The 22,182-nt window shown below is 38.2% G+C and overlaps 2 protein-coding genes across 3 annotated transcripts in view; both read left to right on the top strand.

Annotated features, from left to right (window-relative positions):
- Positions 1-13,938, top strand: part of LOC119656284 — a 52,379-nt gene extending 38,441 nt beyond the window's left edge. The window contains exons 1-3 of one of the 2 annotated variants that reach the window (XM_038062714.1): positions 13,166-13,340; positions 13,609-13,700; positions 13,762-13,938. In XM_038062714.1, the coding sequence (XP_037918642.1) occupies positions 13,298-13,340; positions 13,609-13,700; positions 13,762-13,866 (240 nt within the window). In that variant the 5' untranslated portion in view covers positions 13,166-13,297 and the 3' untranslated portion in view covers positions 13,867-13,938. Of the gene's footprint in view, positions 1-13,165; positions 13,341-13,608; positions 13,701-13,761 lie in introns of those variants that run through there. The other variant, XM_038062713.1, reaches the window with a different exon arrangement.
- Positions 1-22,182, top strand: part of LOC119656283 (rho GTPase-activating protein 26) — a 120,933-nt gene that overhangs the window by 39,771 nt on the left and 58,980 nt on the right. The gene's annotated exons all lie outside the window — the stretch shown is intronic.

The raw sequence follows: 22,182 nt of genomic DNA, 5'->3' as shown, positions 1-22,182 counted from the left end.
TAAATAAACTAAAGTGCGACATCAGAAACTAGACGCAATATATGACATTGCATGCGGTTTTTGTTCATGTCGCATTACCTAATTGTTTGAACTGATGGACGTGCTTGAGTGCATGGAATGTTCGTTGTAAGGTTATTGTGAAACATACAAATGACAGGGTTGTGTCTCTAAAAAATATATGTTCGAAACGTTATATCTAATTCGAAGGTAATTAGACTAGCTGCGACATTTCACACTTAACGTCACCGTAAAGTGTGCAGTATTTATGGTGCAGCTTTCCGTCCTCTCCAACCTTTGTATTCGGTAGTGGCATATTCATTGGATGAACAACACCTGCCATCAAGACAAATCAGCTGTGGTTCTTTATAGATTTTTTTTATTTCTATAATATTATCGTCCTGTGTAATGATTGTCTAAAGGGTTTCACGTTTACCTGTGCTGGGGAGTAAAGTACTTAAGTTATATGTAATGGAGCGAAGGAAAAATAACAACCTTTTCTGAACAAATGATATATTTATTTGATTTGCACATTTCGGGAAATGACTTCAATCTGTAATGACTATGAATGGAGGGAACGGCAATATGATCATCTGCATTGGCATCAATGACAGGGTTCGGGGATGTCTACTTATTAGAATTGGTTTGTCTTCCAGGGCAATGTAATTCCTCAAATGCCTTGTTTCTGTTTTTGAAGAATATACGGCGTTTATAAGCAGCATATAGCTTCTCAACCTGCCAATTATTCTGATTATTCTAGCCAAGTATATGTTACATGGGGATATCCCATGATGATTTTTTTAATGGCCTGGGTGACACTGACATTGTCAAGCTGTAGCAGAAAATTTCGGATAAGCTGACACCAGGTTTTCGATCGATATGAATCTTGAATCTGAATCTGTTGCCCCTGGTTTCCTTCGTAAGAAATTTGATAATCATACATTGTAGAGATATACTTCATTTCTATTCACTGTGAGTTCATCTGAGGACATGGAATTATGTAAGATTCTTTTGAACTAATGTTACCTCGAATGTAAAACTTGTCTAACATATTACATACCTGTAGACAAACTGATAAAAAAGCTTAATGGCCTGGGCTGGGTAGGTCACATATTAAGAGAAGGCGACAATTACACTAGTTTTTATATATGATGATGATGAACTTAAACAAATATGTTTATAATATATATATATATTAAACACCAGTAAAAAGATATTGTTTTTACCTTTGTTTTCTTTTTTTTCTTTATAGGTAATTCATATGTCAGGATGTTAAAATATAAGCAGATTATTTTTGATTAAGGAAGGGTAACCATAAATGGTATGTTTATTATTTCAAAATTATTATTATCAGATTTGTCACAATCGGCAGATGCCTTTTATCTACTGCTAACACGAAATTCCAAGCATTTAGATTTGAGCGATCCTAAATAAATATAGAGGGGCTCTGGTGGTGATGGAAAACTACCCATAACATCGAGGACGTTTGCAGATTGCCTTATTTCTGCGTGATTTGAACCAGACGGTTTGAGAATACCAGGACACTAAGGGAAGCCGCGGTTGACAATATTTTGGGAACTACCATCACCCTCTCGAGATATCAAATTTCCCGAGCCAGTAGCTCATAGCTCACTTTCTTCTATACGTATTTCCTTGCAGTGTTACTATTTTGGGGGATAACAACATCAATAATACACGCAGAGCGAGCCGTCTTGTCAACTAACAGCACGTCAGTCTTGTGTGTGGAATGTGGCGATCAGTTAGAATTTGCCGGTCCCAATACATGCTGTAAGCAAGTATCAGGTACTGCCTGCGGCTGGTACTGGTAAACCGGACATGTTCTCGTGGTGAGCCCATGCTTGTATGTAAGGTTTTAGTGAATCATCTTACATACAGTATTATGGCTTTGCACCATAAGTCACGTCGACATTCCAAACGAATTTTCCATGGTGGATCTCTTCCGCCATTTGAATCAATAGCACGAAAGCGAATCTTCTGACCATGTAACCTGACAGCCGCAACTGCGCCATAATGCACAAGTGACTGTAGCGACATATCAGCACACAGTTGAAACTCAAACTCATCACTGATTTGAAATAGAGTTCCCGGAGTTGCTCGACATGGATAGAGCCTGGGAATAACCGGTCCATGCAAAGTGATCAATTTCCGTCAATTGTAAGCGCGCTCTTTGGAATTCGTCCCAAACCTCCACGGAGATTTCAGTCGGACTGTGAAGAAGAGTGCTTCGGCGAGTTCTAAAACTGTTGCTGGACTCTTGGTCACCAGTTTCCACGAATACCTCAAGTGGATGGCGGCTTAAGTAATAAAGCAGTACTGGCGTGCAGGTCGACGTACACTCACGAGTATTGCGGAAAACGCTCGACCAATTTTCGGAACAACAAGGAGCGGTAAGATCTTGTACCCGCCCTCTACGTTGTTATTTCGCAGAAGGAGCGGGTGATAAGTGGTTCATATTCCAGTTCACTCCATCCGCTGCCTACGCGAATCCGCTGAAGGGAGGGGGTGGATCCAGTGACTCCCGGTGGTTGTCCGCAGCGGACCTTAAATTTCTTCTTCTTCTCATCTCATGAATTTTCATTTTATACCTAACTACTAGGTGTGGTGATAGCTTAGTCAGTGAGTAATCTGCAAGACTACAAAATTCCTGCAATTGTTTCACCTACCCCCTGAGACACTGCAGTGGGCTACAGTCTTTCAAAATGAATTTATCTATCTATACTAGTTTATAATAAACCGTTGTAGAAACAATGTAGAGAAATCAAAATATGAAAAATCGGAAAAAAAAACATTTCATTTCGTCCATGAAAAGTAGGTTCTTTACTAAATTTAAAAGAAGCTTTCGTCTATTTCACTATATAAACCAGCTATAGCTTGTAGTTTGGATATCAGTTCGAAACATGGTCCATGAAGTCTTGTGAGACAATCCATACCGCACTTTACGTCGAGTTTCTTTGCGACGACAGCTTTATGTAAAATGGTTCACAATTAGCTGGAGGGCTACGACAGGGCACATTTTTGACGATTTGATCGGCAATTTTCAACGATCCGACTACCAGTGCGTGATGAATCTTTGACACCGAAATTACTGGAATGGGATGAACCAAATCAAAAGTACGCGTAATTGGCTGTTACAGCCTCAGGACCGTAGGCAGCATTCACAATTTCAGCTGCCTCATTGCGTTTATAGAATATATCGAATTTCTTCTTTATTTGCTTCCATTTACGACGTGATTACTTAAAACTAAATCCATTAAACAAATGTATACTAGATTAGAGAAGTAAAAGGAAGAGGCCGCATGAATTTGGTACTGCGTTTGTAAAAGGAAGCTACTGGCAGGGCTCTCCATATAATAGGAAAATCGGTTTCAAAAGCGCTTAGGGCGTAAGCAAGAGATGTCCTCCTCAGTACTGATCAGGAAAAAGTTTGACAGACATCCGTAGCAGGACCAAGTTGGTACGTATCTAGCCTTTTTCTGTTATAAAGTTCACTATCCGAGAAGGGGAAACATCAACCGATTTTTAATGCATTCTAATGGTTGGAATTTAGCACAGAATTAGGCAAAAATGCAGATAGAAAGAACAAAACATGAGATACAACAAGTGATGAGCTTCTTGAGGATTTAGCCAATTAGAAACGTAATTAAAAGATCACTTGAACTGTGTAAATTAACGGCACTTGATGTATGGAAGGGAAACTATCCATTAACAAAACACTATCAATATTTCTTTCACCCTCCATAGGTATGTGAAGTGAAGTAGATACTTTATCGTTCGTTATCGCAAAGTTTACTTTGCCATCGCATTGCTTTGGAAATTTATATGATATCCGTAAATTTTCATTAGCAGGTGCGAACGCAGGTTCATCATTTATTGATATTAATCGATAAAATGGGTTTGGAGATAATTGCTCTGTAAATACGATATGGTGATATATATGTTTAATTGGGTGTGGATAGGGGATACCAACGTATGTACATCATTTCACTCCGTGAACATGATTTTCAAAATTTTCCTATTCTATTAGGTTGTTGCAAATGAAATGTCGGATATTTGAGTAAAATTTCAAAAAACTATAACTTTTATGGAAATTAATTTTATTAGTCAAAATAAGAACCAGCAGCTTCAATGCACTTCTCCCAACGAGATACAAGGGCATTTATTCCAGTTTCGTCAAAGTCTGGGTTTCTAGAGCTAAGAAATTCTTCAAAGGCACTTTTGACAGCTACTTCATTGCTGAATTGTTTCCCCGCCAAAAAGTGATCCAAATGCTTAAAAAAGTGGTAGTCGGTTGGCGAGAGGTCGGGTGAATATGGTGGATGAGGAAGAGTCTCATATCGTAATTCATTTAATTTTTGGACCGTCATTCCGGAAACATGAGGTCGGGCGTTATCATGGAGCAGTATCACTCGATCTCTGTTGACCAATCTAGGCCGCTGAACACGTAATTCCTCGTGCATTTCATCAAGTTGGACACAATATTTCTCTGCATTAATTGTTTCACCACGCTCCAAAAACGAATAATGAATAATTCCAGATGCAGACCACCAAACAGTTACCATTACCTTCTTTGGGTGAAGGCTCGGTTTTGGCATGTGTTGTGGAGGCTGATCGGCATCTAGCCATTGCGCTGATCTGCGACGGTTGTCGTACAATATCCACTTTTCATCGCATGTCACTATTCTGCGCAAAAAGGGATTGTTCCTGTTGCGGTTGAGTAGAGAACTGGATATTTCCATTCACAGCGCCATGTTTTGCTCGTTGAGTTCATGCGGAACCCATTTATCAAGCTTCTTCACCTTTCCAAGCTGTTGTAAGTGCCGAGATACTGTCGAACAGTGTACGCCTATTTTCTCTGCAATGTCACGAATCGATGATCGGGGATCAGATTCCACTATCAAACGCAACTCGTCGTTGTCGATCGATGGTCCTGGGTGTCCACGAGGTTCACTTTGGAGGGTCATGTCGCCTGATCGGAATTTTTCGAACCACCGCTGTGTCGTTCGTTCGTTTGCTGCGTCAGCTCCAAATGCTCTGCAAATGTTTCTGGTTGCCTCCGCTGCGTTGTGACCAAGTTTAAATTCATATAGAAAAAGTAGACGTTTTTGACTCCCTTCCATGCTTTTTTCTTTGAGTTTTACTTGGAACTTCAATGACGATTGAAACTGAAATGACTCCTTGATCGAACGAACGACTATTTATACTCAATTATCCCATACCACCAGAGTCACCTTGCGGCAGTTTTAAACATTAAAATCATAACTAACTTCACTTCATTGAAAAATCCGACATTTCATTTGCAACAACCTAATAGAAATAACTAATTCTACTTTCTCCATAATTTAGGTTCAAATTTGGATTTTTCCTTTTGTTTCAAACGGCTGACGAATAAGGCATAAAATTGGGATCATTTTGAATTCTGTAGAACGCAAAATACATTCTAGACGAACTATTTTACTTTGTAATTCAATAGAAGGGGCTAAGTTGCTAATTTTGAAACAATATTGCTCCCTTATCATGGGAGGGACAATATGCAAAATGTAAGTCGCTCAAATCATTATTACTTTCTACACGAATATATGTATAATATGCAAAGTGATCGAACATGATGCCATATAAACGCACATTGGTCGTTTCAAACGCATAACATGTAAAATTTACATGATAATCTATACACCTGCTTTTTATAGAACTTGAAGTCTATAAAAGTAACGTCATTCAATCTTGGATATTGCATTCTAAATACAAAGTTCAATGGCGTCATTGTTTTGTCATGAAGATTAAATGCAATGGCTTAGTTGTTGGTGCACAACACGAACACCAAAGCACTTAAACGGACGTATCGGCATGCATCCTATGCATTCCGCCAGTTGGAATTTGAAAACTATCGAAAGAACGTTTTCGCTAAATATAGATTTAAAACGATTGTCTTTGCTTGGAAGCTTGGTTAGGTAAATGTTATTGTACATGCAGTCTTGTTCGCGAAAAACAACCTTTCGAATCCATAAAATGGAAATGTTACGTCGAAAATGTTAATATTTCATGAATTTTATGTGAAGTGCATATCGTCACGATATTTACTTTAAGATGTTAAATTGTTTGTTTCTGCTATTTCTGCGCTCAATGTGTGCACTTTCAAGCAATTGTTACACAATTCATTCGGTTGATCTAAACCGCACAAATAAAGCTTACAATATCCGATTTCGCTTACTATTGCAACGTGATTGTTATGATGATTTTTATTATACGTAATTTTTGGAATTTATGTGTAAAGCCATTGTGGATTACTGCATGAGGACAGTTATCTTCATTGCCTGTTGATTAGTGTGCTGCAGGTATTAGATTATTGGCCCAACAATGTGATGCATCATCTGTCCGGATTGGTATTCTGGCCGAATTGTATTGATTTTTAACAACGGCCCAAAAGCATCGATTAGGCAGTCCAACGGATGAGTAAACATAGCCTGTCCATTTGTCGTAAATATAATACTGTTAACTATGTCTTAAATGGTGGCTCTCAAAACGATACTCAAGTTTTACTTTTGAATCAGTGATTATCAGTGATCGAAAATTTATATATTTTACTGCAAATCAAAGTGTTATTACATTGACTAGGCACATTGATGCAAATCATCCGCAAACAATGGCCGAGAGTACGTAATACACTTTCAGAAAAGACGCTTTAGTTACGTCACAATGTTTTAAGAAATAAAAGTAAATATATATTAAATAATTAAAAACAAGTCGGGAAACCGGAAGCTTAACGCTTCAGGTATAAAAGGTTTTGTGTCTCCCTATGTGAGGAGCATAACGTAGTTCTCCATTGGCTTATAGCATTGACCCGAGATATTGAAATCGCTCAGTTCTGGACAGGTTACTGCCACTGCCAGAACTGAGCGATTTAAATATCTCGAGGGGCAGGTTACTGCCATTGCCAGAACTCAGCGATTTAAATATCTCGAGTCAACGCTATCAGCCAATGAAAAACTGCGTAATGAAATTGTTTCACGCGTTAATGCAACCTGGATGAAGTGGCATTCCCCAATTGGTGTTCTTTGTGATCAACGTATCAGCGCACGTCCCAAATCTAAAATTTACTGCAATGTCGTCCGTCTACCACTCTCTATAGTTCTGAGTGTTGGCCGACTATAAAGGACAATGAACGGCGTCTTGCGGTAATGGGGACGAAGATGTTGCATTGCACTGGTGGCGTGACACGTTTTGATTACGTCAGAAATGAGAATATCCGCGATCGATATGGGTTTGCATCGATCGCGGAAAAACTGCAAGAGAGGCGTTTTCGATGGTGTGGTCACGTAATTCACGCGAACGAGAATTCAACAACCAGTATTGATCAGAACATCGAAAGCAATGGTAAGCAACCAAAAAGCCGGCCAAAACACTGGTGGCTTGATACCCTGGATGGGGATTTAAAGGTCTCGCGATTACATCCTGATCAGGCATTTGATAAAATAAAATGACGAAACCGATCATCACGAGCCGACCCCGCTTGTGAACTGAAGGCTGAAGAAAAAGAAAAAGATGTGAGGAGCGACGAGTGCACGACAGCTCCGTGTAATATAGCTAAAAATTCCATTGCCCTCTATTTTCTAGAAAGCGATTTAAATAAATCATTTGATGGAAAGCCCTGTGTTGATAATGGTCAACCTCATACGCTTCACGCTCTCGGTTTAATATTATTAGCGAATGAAAACAATTTAACCAACATCAAATATAAAAAAAAGGGCTAGGGAGAATTAGATTCTTCTTGAATGGAATTTTAATATTTCACTGGAATTTCAATTATTCTCGTTAATTATGACGTCAGCATCTTATTTGTATGGCTTAGAATGCTGTTAATTAGCACGAAATTGATAAGTTTGAACTGCTATAACTTCCCCACTAATAGTTGGATTTTCATGAAACCTGGCATGTGTATGCACGAGGCTGTCCTCTATGTCGGTTTTAGTACACTTAGGATGAACTTAAGGGGAGTTTTTTAGTCTATTTCTAAAAGTTGATAATATACTATTAGTAAATTTTTTGAGCAGATACCGGAATGGGACATCTCTCGGTGATTAGATTTCACATAAGTGTTTTACACAAAACCTTAAAAAGGGCTGCAGATAAATAGATTCTTCATAAATGCGACTTTAATATTCCACGCGAATGTCAATTATTCCGGGTAATTATGACGTCAGCATCTGATTTACATGGCTTTGGAAGTGGTAAAATCGCGCGAAATTGCTAAGTTTGAACTGCTATAACTTTGGCGTTAGTTGCCTGATTTCCATGAAATTTAGCACGTATATACGAAATATTGTCCCCTATGCTGGTACAAAATTCGGAAGTCTTAGGATGAATTTAAGGGGGGTTTTTCAGTAAATTTCTAAAAAGCGGTAATATACTATTCGTAAGTTTATTTGAGCAGATATCGGAATGGGACATATTTTGAGGCCTAGATTTCATCTAGGCGCACCACCCCGATTTTTTTCGGATTTTTAGGTTGGGTAGTTTCCGAAAATGAGTCCTGTCTCACTTCAAGTGCGTACATTTTGACTCCTTACTCACGCACTTTGCAATTTATGCCAAAACTAATGTCAGTTTCGGAAAGTACAAATCAAGACCTTTCATTTGATACCCTACACAACTATATCCGGTGAAAAAATTTTTTGAATCCCCCTTTTGCATGTATGAAGAGCCCCCCTTTAAACTCCACCTAAATTTATTCGACTCGCTGTATGCGTGGGATTCCATAGTTCCCATCTGTCCACCAAATTTCGTTCGGATCGGTTTAGTCGTTTTGGAGAAAAATGCGTGTGACTGACAGACATTGAATCGATTTTATAATAATAAGGTTTTGTTTTACACGAAACCTTAAAAAACACTCTTTAATAATAATAATAATCGTTGGCGCAACAATCCATGTTGGATCAGGGCCTTGAAGTGTGTTAGAGCACTTCATTCAAGACCGTAACGGTACACTAGGAGGCAATGTGGTCAGCATTGCGCTCGCCCGAGATTATTACCCTGATTTGACTCAGGTACTCATTCACAGCTGAGTCGACTGGTATCCGACGTCAAATCACGATACAAATTCCACTGCCACCAGTGAGATTTGAACCGCGACCTTCCGCTACGACAGCCTTGCGCTCTAACCACTCAGCTATCCGGACACACAAAAAACACTCTTTATTTTACTAAAAACGTCTTAAAATACCTCAATAATGATATATGTTAATCATAGGATTAAGGTGGAAAATTCTAAATAGTTCTATTTAAAATTTTGGCACAGCGTCTTTCACACCAATGCGAGAATAACGTCAATTTAAAACCCGGAATTCTACGTACTTTCATAGCTATTCAGATGTATATTCGAAAAACATTTTTTGTCCATTGTTAATTTAAAAAATATAGTTGCAGTTGGTCTGTCATTTGAAAATAATTTATATCTCCCATTCGCATGTAAGGGCAACAACCTTAAACCCATTTCCCCTCCTTTGATGTAAAGGGACTCACCATTCGTTCTCGGCAAATTTCATGACAATAGGCTCAACCGTTTTCAAGTAAATGGAGTGTGACAGACAGAATCGAAGTTGGAATACCGGAAGCTGGCGCTTCGGTTATAAAGGTTTTGTGTTCATCTTATGTGAGAAACTTTCTATGCACATTTTTCCATTCCTTCTAATCCAGTCATTAAAGCTTTCAAACTCCGCATTCTTTGAGTCATGACCGATTGACATGAAATTTGGGTTTGGGGTTGAGGGTGGCATAAGAAGCAAAAGTCATATAAACCCGATGTGTCTTGTATTTCATTCGTCATCCGCCTTCACTGGGCAATTATATTCTGAAGATTCTACGTTGGAGAGCGCTGATTTTTTCCTTTCGAGCCTGGTTATTAGTTAGTTTATATTGAAATATATGTGTTTTTCAGTAGGAAAGCAGTAGATCTTAGAAGCAGATATATCTAAAAATTAATAATAATAATGGAAATTAATATTTAATGTTGCTGCTTCCCCTTATTTTATGATTGGTTCGAATCTTCTAGGAATAATCTCTATGCAAGCATTGATGCATTTCCTTTATCTCCGGCGCCTCATGCCATATTTTTTCAATATTATTCGTCAACATTTGTCGATGCGTGTTTTATTCTTTGTACACCAGCCTCTTTACGTCAATTCACACATTTTGAATTGGGTTCAAAGCAGGCGAATTTCCTGGCTATGGAAGTAGAGAAGTATCAGAAATTTTTTAATGGATTTCGCGGTGTGGCATGGGGTGCAATCTTCCTTAAAGGTAAACGAAGATGTCCAAAATTCGGCAAATATGGGAGGGCGAGAGTCTCCAAAACTCTCTTATATTGGTCCTGCTGGATGTTGGATTTGTAGCTATATATGGATGGAAAAATGTGCGTAGAAGTTCCTCACATAAGATGAACACAAAACCTTTATACCCGAAGCGCGAGCTTCTTGTATTCCGACTTGTTTTCATTGGGATATCAACTGTTCGTCCCATTACAAAATCTGCACAAGAATATGAATTTTGATAAATTCTGGCTAATTGTGTCGTAAAAATACTTGAAAATGCGGCAATTTCATTACTTACGCATCAACTTAATACTTTAAAACTAAAAAATCGAAAACAAATTAATATTATACAAATTTTTCAATTAAGCCACTCAAAGAAAACTAGTAATTAATCTGAAGGACATTAACAGTTGACACCTGTCACATGTTTGGTCGGTCTTTTTACACTCTTTAACCTTGAAAAAGAATCAATCCTTCGTTTTATTATCGTAAGCTAATAAGGTAATTCAGATTAATAAACATTATTACTCTACAGTCCTCTTCAAGAAAAAAGGACGAAGACAATTGCATGTAATGTTGAAATTTACAGGTGTTTGTAATTTCTTGGCCAGGGAGTGTATATTGTGAACTTTTTTTTTTAGTTTTTAGAATTGTTTTATGAAGTAAAAAGCATGATTTCGTCTATTTCTGTCTTCTGTCTTTTATGAAAGTTGTGCCTAAGTACATAAAACTGCGACTTGTTCGAAGTTGTTGTGCGAATCTTCCGGTATAGTTTCGTTCAAACCAAACAGCATTTATGAGCTCATAGAGCTCCCTCGCGATCCCCACACTTCTCATCTTTAGCAGCTCCACAAGTTTTCCATTTACACTCGCTTGTTTTTCAACGTTGTTAGTTTCGCCTTAACGTCTTCAAGTGTAGATGGTAGAAAAAATCATCGATGCGCCGAGATTGGGTTGTGCCAAAATGTAGCTCCTTAAAATATTGGGCTTGGGGTTTTTCAATATCGAGCCTGATACCTCGGGGCAGATAGGCAGACAGACATGTGGCGCGGCAGGATTCGCAGCATTCGAAATTTATTTCGAATGTTGCGAGTGCGAGCGAATAGATGGCGCGGATCTATCCACTTTGCGTAGCACGCCACGGGAGTGGAAGATCGCAGAAAAGTGTGCCATGAGTTGTTGTCTAAAACGTAGTAGACACAAATTCGAAATTTATTTCGAATGTTGCGAGTGCGAGCGAATAGATGGCGCGGATCTATCCACTTTGCGTAGCACGCCACGGGAGTGGAAGATCGCAGAAAAGTGTGCCATGAGTTGTTGTCTAAAACGTAGTAGACACAAAAAAATTAATCTAATGCAGTAATTATGTTTTTCGTAAATGTCTCTGATTTGTAATATTAAGTTCGAATATATGAATAAATACTGAAGTCTTTTGAATTAAAAATAGGAAAACGGAAGTTGAGTCCGCCGACTAAGATTAGGTCAAATAACATGTATAACTAATTTAATAATAAATGTTAACTTAAATATTATAATAAATATAAGTAATGTTAAATACTTAAGACATTCAACCGATTTTAATAAGGTTTTCTTTCACACAAAACCGTAAAAACAAAAGCAACCAGTTCTGCCATTCTCCGTGCTTTTTGATCATAAGGTATTTGCTTTTATGTTGTGACACTACCCCATCGATGAAAGAGAAAATTTTTTCGCTTGTTTCTTTTTTGACTCATGAATGCAACGATAATTTTTTTTTTTTTGGGAAATCCATACTCCACGATTTTATTTTCTCCCAGTACTTTCTTTTCGGAAATACAGTATAAAATTACGCTTTAATAGAACCAGCAACTCATTACTATTCTAATTGAAAAGTCTTGCATCGATTTTTCGGTTATTACTAACTTTATTTAATCATAATAAAGGATAAAGATTTATTTGAAAAAGCAAAATTAAAAATTGAATTGATGTCTAAATTTTTCTAGATAATATAAGTATGAATGAAATGAATTTGTTCATCACTCGCGACTTTGTGAAAACAAAGAAGCCACTTACTGATGAAATCAGTATTCTAGTGAACGTAACAAACTGGAAAAGTCAGAACGCTTTTGTTCTCTATTCTGGGGTATTCTATAGGTTCATTCATTCGAAGCACAAACGTACAAGTCTTGGCAAAATGTGCACCGCTACAGACGTTCCAAAAGGTTTTAGATAAGGATTATGTTCAATCTCGAATTCAAATGCATGGTGAGGAGATGCGTCATTTTCATATATATTCTTATGAACTTTATTATTTAAAACTAGGACATCTAGAAGAGAGCTGCTAGATTTAATTATTTTACACTGCAGCGAAGCAAGTTCCAATGAGATTCGAACTTTGCATATTTTAATCAATTGTTCTCTGCTAACAACGACGAGAAATTTCCATGATTACTTATTGCCATTTGCGCATGCCTCTTCTTATATACATACCTAAAATACCAGCAACATTTCATCGCACATTTGTTTTATTATTATTAATTTATATTGTGGCTTAATTACTAGAAAAAGCTACAGAAAAAATCATGTTATGACCTTGGAATATCTGATTACAAAGCAGCGTGATGCAGAAAATGACTGCGCCCCATTGTCATAAATACATTATTGTTCCTACGCTTTTGTTTGCCGCACACTCATGCATCTAGATTTCCGGTCTGACATCTTTCACTTTATGTTCGTAAATCTAGATTCATTTTTACGATTATGACGTAAAATCAAATCGGACTGAGTTGAGCTAAAAATAAACATGAGCACTTTGATATGTTGGAGATTATTGCAATTGCTGAAGTGATAAGAGTTAGTGAACAATACTGATTTCTTGGAAAATAAAGACCCACAACGATGAAAACTTGAACGAGCTGATTTATTTTTTTCATCTTATTTAGTTGGGTTCAGTTTCCCCATAAGCTAATTTGCCTTTTCTGTATTTTTTGCTTTGTATGATGATTTCACAACCTTTACCAGATACACAAATTATTCAGGGTAAATTTGTTTTTAATTATAAACATTGATTTTAAGAAAATGCATTTAATCAGTTTAAGTAGATAGCATCAGATTAAGATTAGTATCAGTGCTGACAACAAAGGCATGTCCTTTAAAGTTACATTTCATATTTTACTTGAGTATATACAATTTTCTTCAAACATTTGTAATAATTGAATTGAACATCCATTTTTCCTTTTGCTTACTAAAAGTGCATAATGTCGCGACAATAATCTAATATTATTTTTCTATATTCTTTTCTTTATAGGTATGCAAGTGTCTCTTAACAACCACAAACTGCTGGCAAATTGTTATTCACGATGTTTTCTTCAGAAATACAGATATTGTTCTTTCATCTCGGTAAAGCTTTTCGAAAAATACTTTGAAACTCACATCTATTTTATCTTAAATAATTTTGAAGGTACAAAATAATACTCTAAATTCAGAACTCAGTTGGTGCCTTGCTCGGATAATTGATGGTCGTTCTATGAAGTCATGCGAATGGGTTCAGAAGAAATGGACGTAAAAGCAGCGATTATTGAAATTTAAAGAAAACACTTTTAGAATTATATACCAATAAATTTGCCAAATATGATAATTGCTCGAACGTTTTCTATTGAATTAACATTAACAGATTACGGAGATTAAAACTTTTTTTTTCCATGTTCAGTGGGAAGATCCTAGTCATGTAACATTCAATGGTTGCTTTGTATAATACTTCTATGTAAAGTATAGCGGGTCCTAGTCATGTGATATTCAATGGTTGCTTTGTACTCCTATGTAAAGTATAGCGGGTTCTCAGATCTCGGTTTCTGCCATTCCACTTCAACTCCACCTGATTTGTTTATATTTTATAACATTTTCACCTTGAATTGACGACATTGCAGATGAAATTAATAATCTTCCGAGTCAAATTAAAGGCTTTCCACACCAAATTCACATCTTTGCGTATCATATTTACTATTTTCCAAATGAAACATAATCATCAACATTTTTTCAGATCAAATTCACATGCACTCAAACGGAGTAAAGCCACTGGGTTTGACGGTCCCCCTGCACCTGTAGTTTTTGTAGGTCTACTCCTTCCATTCGTAGGGAAATACTTGGAATCCGAGACTTTCACCAAAGAGTGTACCCCTGAGTACAAAGAACTGGTCAGGGCACAGGCGAGTTGCTCGAGAGCGGAACTTAATTAATTGATTATCCCCAGTAGCAGAAAAATAAAAATATTTTCAAATCAAAACTGGCTGAAAAATATTCGAAAAATTCGGTCGCCATTTTTAACGACACACTGTGTGTCCGTGCGCTACTGAACGAGAACCCTATTTACAAGTCGAGGATACACTGTGTATCGAGCCCGTTACGGGTGGGGTCGAGTCAGATACACAGTATACACTTCAAGACCCTGATCCAATATGGATTGTTGCGCCAACGATTATTATTATACTATCAGAGTCTGTCACCTTCTTGTCTTTGATGGTGAGAACCGCTTCTTCAAAGGCGACAATTCTCGACGCTTTTCGTGCTATTGACATCAACCCGTATCGGATGTCTGGGGAATAATGCCCGTACAATGCGGTCCATCTGGTCGGTACTTAGTATGCAGGTCTTCCGCAGAGCCCCGATTTTCCAGGTGACTAGTTTATAGTCCAGCCCCTACGGGTCCTCATTCACCTCGTTGCCCAGGAGTTTCCTTTTTGCTGATCTATAATCTGTCTTTATTGCGCATGCCTCCTCGTTGGTGTGTAACCGTTGTGCCAAACGGCAGAGCTTATGATACTCCCTCCGCAGGTCGGCAATTTCTGCCGTCCACAAGTACATAGAAGACTTGTCACAGCTGGAGCCCCTCTGGGGCATGGAAGCCTCACACACTAACGTTATCAGTTTCATTATTGAGTTTACGATAGTGTCAGCTGCAACGCTACTGCCCCCCGAAGCGCCCTCCAGCGGGACTCTGCCTGTTCCAAGCACCTTGACGAACTTCCCGATGTCTACCCCTGCGGCATTCCACACGCAGGGGGAGCGCCGAGTTGGTGCACGCCGGCAAGCACCGTCAACCACTTCGAACGCGATGTACTGATGATCACTTCCAGGACTCGCCACCCGTTCATCGATGGTGCCAGAGATTCCGACGCAAAAGTGCTGTCAAGGATACTTCCTTCACAGCCTGGGGGCCGAAATATTGGCATGAACCCTCAGGCATTCCCCATTCAAGGGCCCTAGAATTAAATCGCCGCCTACCAGAATTTATCCCTGCGCTTTCGAAACGGCGTCCTCCAGAGTATCAAGCCGGCATCGTCTCATTCGTCATCGAGTAAACGCTCAAAAACATTAACCCTAACCACCGAGACAAAGCCCCTCTCTCGGCCTTGGGCAACAACCCGAAGTCGAACGTCGTCTCGAAACCGGTGGCAGCGGTACCCGATAAGTCGAGATGACATGAAGCCGGGTCCCAGTTTCGGTATTGCTCGCTGATTAGCCCTAGATCACCCTTTACCTCCCCAGTGAACTGCGCTAGCAGCTAGTGCGCGGTTACACTCCGGTGGTGTTATTCTGTAGAATGCGGATCATGCTATTCGCGCAGCGGCAGGAAATGCGTTCCTCACGTTTTTTTATCGGTGGCTTGATTCAAAAGAAAGCAATCAACTTCCGATGTTAAAATTCGATGATCTCACAAGATCCGGCTTTTCAGTCAGTCAATGGCGATAAAATGCCGGCCTCCTATGAGAATATATTAGAATGTCTTACTACTCCCAATACAAAATGCAGGACCATAAGGCATTGGTTTAATGAATCGTGTACAAGTGAAAGATCGTGAGTGTTGGCAAAATCAACGATAAGATCGCTACTGACATTGCGTGCTCTAAACCCTTTTCCCCATGCCATCTGTTGCTGTCTTTTCACCCAGATGATATGGTGGCCCTGTGGCGACCCGCAACCTAATTGTCCGCCCCCTGCCGCTTTAAACATAATGGGGGGGTGAGCTAAATAAATGGGAGAACCGACGCTTCCGGGAGAGGGTTAGGGAGCAATAAGAAATCTATAGCTCAAAACATTATAATAATTATTTCTTTTATATGTACCAAGGCAAATAAAAAATTTTCTTTTCTAAAAACAGAGCACCCTCTTCATCTTGCACCACTGCCGCCGCCTTACTGATCACCTTAAGCGGTCAAGGTCAAGACGCTACTGGGGAACACCTCGACATCTGCGCCAGATACGACCGGATTTAGCTCTCACTGGGGCTGAAAATAAGAAATTACCGGAAGGAAGGAAATTACAACTTATCACAAATAATCGTAAAAATGATGATGTTTGCTTTTGCACTCCATAGGAAAACCGAATATGTCCATCGCAACGGCGATCCACCGTACACATTTAAATATCTTTTTTGCGGCGGTTAAATCGCTTCGCCTTTTCACAAGTTTCGACGCCAAAAAAACTACTGCGTCCCGGTACGCCTTTGGCAACCTTCTTGCTCTCTTCTTTTGGAAAAACCAATTCCCCAGCCATGTAGCGCGGCAAAGCAGAGCAGGGCCGCCACATGGACAAATTTCTGTTCCATAGTCGAAGCCCGAAGATTCAAATTTGAAATTTGGAAGTTTAATTTCAAATTGCAATATTCGAACCTCAAAAGCGGCCAGGAAAATTAAATCGGCGTAACATGTGTCTGCATCGTATGATTAGCTGAGAATATGGAGGTTGCTTAATAACTGCTTATGTTTCCACTGCAGTCCCAATGCCATTTTGAAAAGATGATTTTTTTCATTTCATTTCGGTTGCACAATAGTGCCCTAGGGCCATATAATAATAATAGCCGCTGGCACGACAATTAAAATTGCATCAGAGCCTTGAAACGTGTGTGTTACAGCACTTCATTCAAGACCGTAGCGGTACACTACAGGACTACAATCCACTATAGGAGGCAATGTGGTCAGAATTGCTGAGTCGACTGGTGCCTTAGAGGCAAATCCCCAAACTTCGCCTTGTGGTCATTGTAAATGGGCCCAAGTAAATCCGATAAGTTGGGGTCCTTTGCATCCTTTTGTCTTACTGTAGCTACATTTAGCACTGAGCCTGAGGATTCAAATTTATTCACCAAATTCACAGCTGCAGTTGTAGTTAAACTGCATTTCAGTATTCACGGAACGACCATCTTCATAATAAATTTGAATTATTTGAATAATATATTGAACGAAATGAAATAGATTACAACATGAAACCTTTTATTGTGCAGATATCTAACTAAACTGAGTGTCAGATATGTGTATATAACCTCTTTCAATCCTTTTCTCTTCTCTAGCTTTTGTACCGTTTGAGTGTGGGATCAGCCCATCAGGATCGGATTCGCCACTATCCTCGGTCGTAAGCTCGGTCCAGGCGGATCTTAGCTAGGTCGTTATCATCAGCGCGAATAACATGGCCATACCAATAAAAATATTTCCCTCGCATCTTATTCACGATGGTTGTAAGAGTATATTGACTGCACATGTTCTCATTTCGAAGGCGTTTATAATTATTTATACCGCTTCTACTTACGTAGTGATGAGTGCGGTGATTGAAACGGTTGCGCGTGAGTATCTCGATCTCAATGCCTCGGATTTGGATCCTGGTCCTCTTGGATGCTTGTGTTCATATTCGTCCTGTCCCGCTGCTGCAAGCTTTTAACTTACACAGCATTAAGTGTAATGATAATGAAACTAAAGCAGTCTCATTGAGGCCTGAGATTTTGTAGATATCCTATACCCCACAAAAGGAGTGAACAGGAGATATGCAATATAATACACTAATGATGAAAACTAGGTTGCCACAATACTTATCATACTGGAAAATTTGGTGTAAATTATACTATTATTAACTAAGTTGTACTAGGTCGAATTCGCTTCCTTCATAAATACCCTAGGATATTATAGAATGTAAGTATCGCGTAAATGGAGTAGTCTGACATACTGAAAGCATATACGAGCAAAAACCTATTTTCAAATAGAAAAATTGTATAAGGAAACCGCGAAATCTAGTATATGTATGTGAAACCCCGAACTTGTGGTTTCAAACTATAATGACTATAATGATAGCTATGATTGATGTATAATCAAATGCTCTGCGTTATAATTAATATACAACTTCCATCTCTTCGCTGAGCTCAAATAACTCTCTCTATATCCGATTATATTCATCATCTATAGACATCACTAGTGGGGGATCAATTAAATAAGTCTAATGCTGAGCAGTGCATGTGAATGTTCTTCTAACCACCCAACAAATCATATTATTTCATTCTATTATCCCTAACATTTTACTGTTAAAGCTGGAATGTTTTTCAGTAAGCTATAATATTATATTAGAACTTTATTTCACTAAGAAGAATTCAGTTCTAGATTTTGAAATAATGTAATATTTTCCGAAGGAGTAGATGTCATTTTAAGCTCCAAATTCTATAATAATCAAATTCGTTTGCTTGAAAAGTCTGCCTATCATATTGTGTGATTTGAATTGAATAAGAAATGGGAAGTAAACATTTTGTCAAGCAGATATAAAAAGCAACAAAATCGATCAATCTTACTTAACAGTGACCAATTTCCGGGTTCAGACAAATTTTAACGGAAGAGTGGCTGGCCTGAGAAATATAACGGACAGAGTAATCTTTGTGCACCTTCAAGTGCACTTTGTTTGAGGACTTATCGCGTTGTGTAGAAAGAAAATATGATTACAGTTCCGCTGCTGATAAATACTGTACAAATATGGAAACAACGAAAATATGGTCACTAAACTTTGTTATGAACAATTCTTTACATAGGTGATAGCCTCATTCTAAATATACATACAATTTCACGCTGACGTTTGAAACGAGGAATTTTTCTCATTTGATTCATAGATAAATAAATTTCAAAAAGAATTTTATAGCATTTTTATGTGTGCGTTGTATTGATAAAACTGAATTATATAACTAGACATTGACAACTTACTTCGTAGCGCCCGTCTATGAGTACACATGTATCTGGATTTTGAATAATGTTAAACATTTCCCGTTGAAAGGGTTGTCATAAAGTAACTTTGCACAGATGTTAAGGAGGGGGATTTATTTCCATATCCTAATACTTGTGTGTATGTATGTACTTACGTACTATCATATACCTCAAATACCAACCAATCAACTACGAAAAAAAGTTTAAATAAAATATTTATATGAATATACCTGAACGGGAAAACGAAGTTGTGGATTGACTTGAAGCAAAGGGCCAACTTTTTTGAGAATGCACCGATGACGAGATTATTTTTGTGCAGTTTTCGACCCAAAGTTAGAAATTTTCAATGATGAGCGAACTACTTTCAGACATAGTCCCACGAGAATAGTAATGTTACGAAACTTTAAATAAAATAGAATAGAACGGAAGAACTATTGGGAAAGTGCAAGCCATTCAAAAGCTTGTTGTCATTAAACGACACTGATTGTTAGTGACTCCTTGAAAGTGAAATTTAAAGTACATAATGAAAGACATGGCATGTTTTACGAATTTAAAATGCCGGCTAGTGCATGTTGTGACATGATTTGAGAACGATGCTAGCACGGCATGATATTTTCTAAACCATCAGATTCAAGACCACCTCATGAGAGCGAGAATTCTGCGGTATCTATCGGAGTGCATTTATAGAAAGCGGTACCTTTGATTTAAAAGTAAGCGCTGAAATGCAAAATTTATAATAAATTTTGTAGTTTTATCAGTGTAGTGCTGTTGCTCGCTTAAACTATCTCGATCTACGCAGTGCGTAAGAACGAGAGGCATAAATTCGTTTCTTTTTTCAGAATATTATCAAATGTTGTATGAAATGAAATCTCTTGATTAGCCTTTTCAAACGAGTTTTTCATTGGAAAAAGTCGGAATGTTAGGTTGAAGTCTGAAATTAACTTGAAGTTGCACCACTCAAGAATAGGCTAAAATGAAAGCATTGCGCTAAAACAAATAAGATAATGTACGATTTGCTGTTTAGATGCTTCCTTACCTGTCTTTGGAGCAGCGTAGCCGAAGTGGCTTCAAGTTGATATTTGTTTCCTTACAAACATTTATAAACACTACATATGTATGAATTATAACCAGGGTAAAATTCGCCTAGCAAAGTTCAGGCCTAAGCCGGCCAACTTTTTGGCTTAAATTTGCAATTATGGGAGTTCTAACTCCGCCATTCACATCCCTAGACAAAAATGAAACAAAATCTAAACTAGATAATGTTTTAGCGAAACTGGTACAGAACAATCTTAACTAGATACTAGCGGACAACAAATACCAAAGGCCTATTCAGTGCTATTTATTCATCGAGCAGAGTTTTTGCAATTGATTACGTAGTAGACAGACCTTGTTCTCGATATTTTGCCCGTCATCAGTACCGACACTCTGTGAGGAGCACTTAACTTGATCTTAGCGTCATTATTTCGTCGCCTATAAGCTAATCTCCGTATCCAGCAATCCATACGTTGAGCATAGCAGTACGTTGCTAGTCTCTGGAAATATAGTTCCGCTTCCTTCAGGAGGAGTCTGCACCCTTCCTAAACTGTTCTACATCTTGCAATCAGCGGGGTCTCCTTATCAACCCGTCCACAGGTATCGTTTTATACGCTGACTTATTGTTTGCTGGAAATATGCCGTTGTGATGACAAAGTTTTAAAACTTTCGAGTTATAACGGCGGCCACTTTCTACGCGTTTCTTCCATATAGCAGAACAGGGAGAACATTAGCGGGAGACATCCTCAACTTAATAATTTTGTTGTAGTTGCAGCTACAAATTTTGTATGAAACAGCAAAGACCGCCTTAGCGCTTTTAATATGTCGAAGAACATCAAGTTGAGTATTGCCATCGGCAGCATCACTGATACCTAGATAGTCACAATCACCAGTCAGATGGGGAGCTTGGTTTGGTCCGTATTTATCTTCGATTCCACTCTGGTTGCCTCGTTTTCCAAATCCAGAGTCATTTCGCCAAGGCTCATTATTCAGTGGGAGAGCCGACATATGTCATCACGTGGACAAAACAAGAGATATAATGGTCCAATAAAGACCTTCACGTCCCCCAGCAAAGACAACGTGGAGTTCTTCGATATGCAAACTTGTCGGAAATTGCGTTAGACTCCAAAATTTTATCTCGATACACCAAAGGATATTTTATCCCATCGTATGTCGTACTGATAACTAGTTTTTTAGTTTCTCCAGAATACTCCTCCTGAGTACAACGTCAAAAAGATACAATCTCTGTTGATGATGATGTCAAAAGTGTTTTCGAAGTCGGCAAAGGGAGATCTGAACTTGGTTTCCAAGATTTTCGAATAAGTGAAAGTAGTAGCTCTGCAGAAATTGCAAAGACGGCAGAAAAGACTTCCAGTTCTTAAAATACCTTTTTCTCAGAATATGCAGCCTATAGCGCTAAAATTATGAAACTATAGAAATTTGACAGCAATATATTAATTTGTGGAAAAACATTTTTTATCATAATAATTATAGCAAAATGGAGTTATGGCATATAATTTCGACAGGAGTTTTAAATTGAATAAACAATAAACCAAGACATTTTATTTTGGAGACGTATAGCTTCTATATCACGTGCCCGCAAATTTAAAATATATCAAAGGAAAAAGTGACAGATAATTTAAAAACAAGTTTGAAATTTACGTCAAATTTCATAGTTTTTTGTTAATAATTTTTGTTTGTTTTTTTTTCGAATTCATGAAAAAACACTTACGTTATATAGAAGAAAATCACATTATTTATTTAGAATTATCTATTATCTAGTGGATCGGTTGAATAGTTTTAACGCTATCGTGCACGCCGATTTTGAAAATGTTTTGAAATTA

Source organism: Hermetia illucens, chromosome 4 (genome assembly GCF_905115235.1).
Source record: "Hermetia illucens chromosome 4, iHerIll2.2.curated.20191125, whole genome shotgun sequence".
NCBI lineage: Eukaryota > Metazoa > Arthropoda > Insecta > Diptera > Stratiomyidae > Hermetia > Hermetia illucens.
Note: the sequence above shows the minus strand (reverse complement) of the source record. Positions and strands in the feature narration are given on the sequence as shown.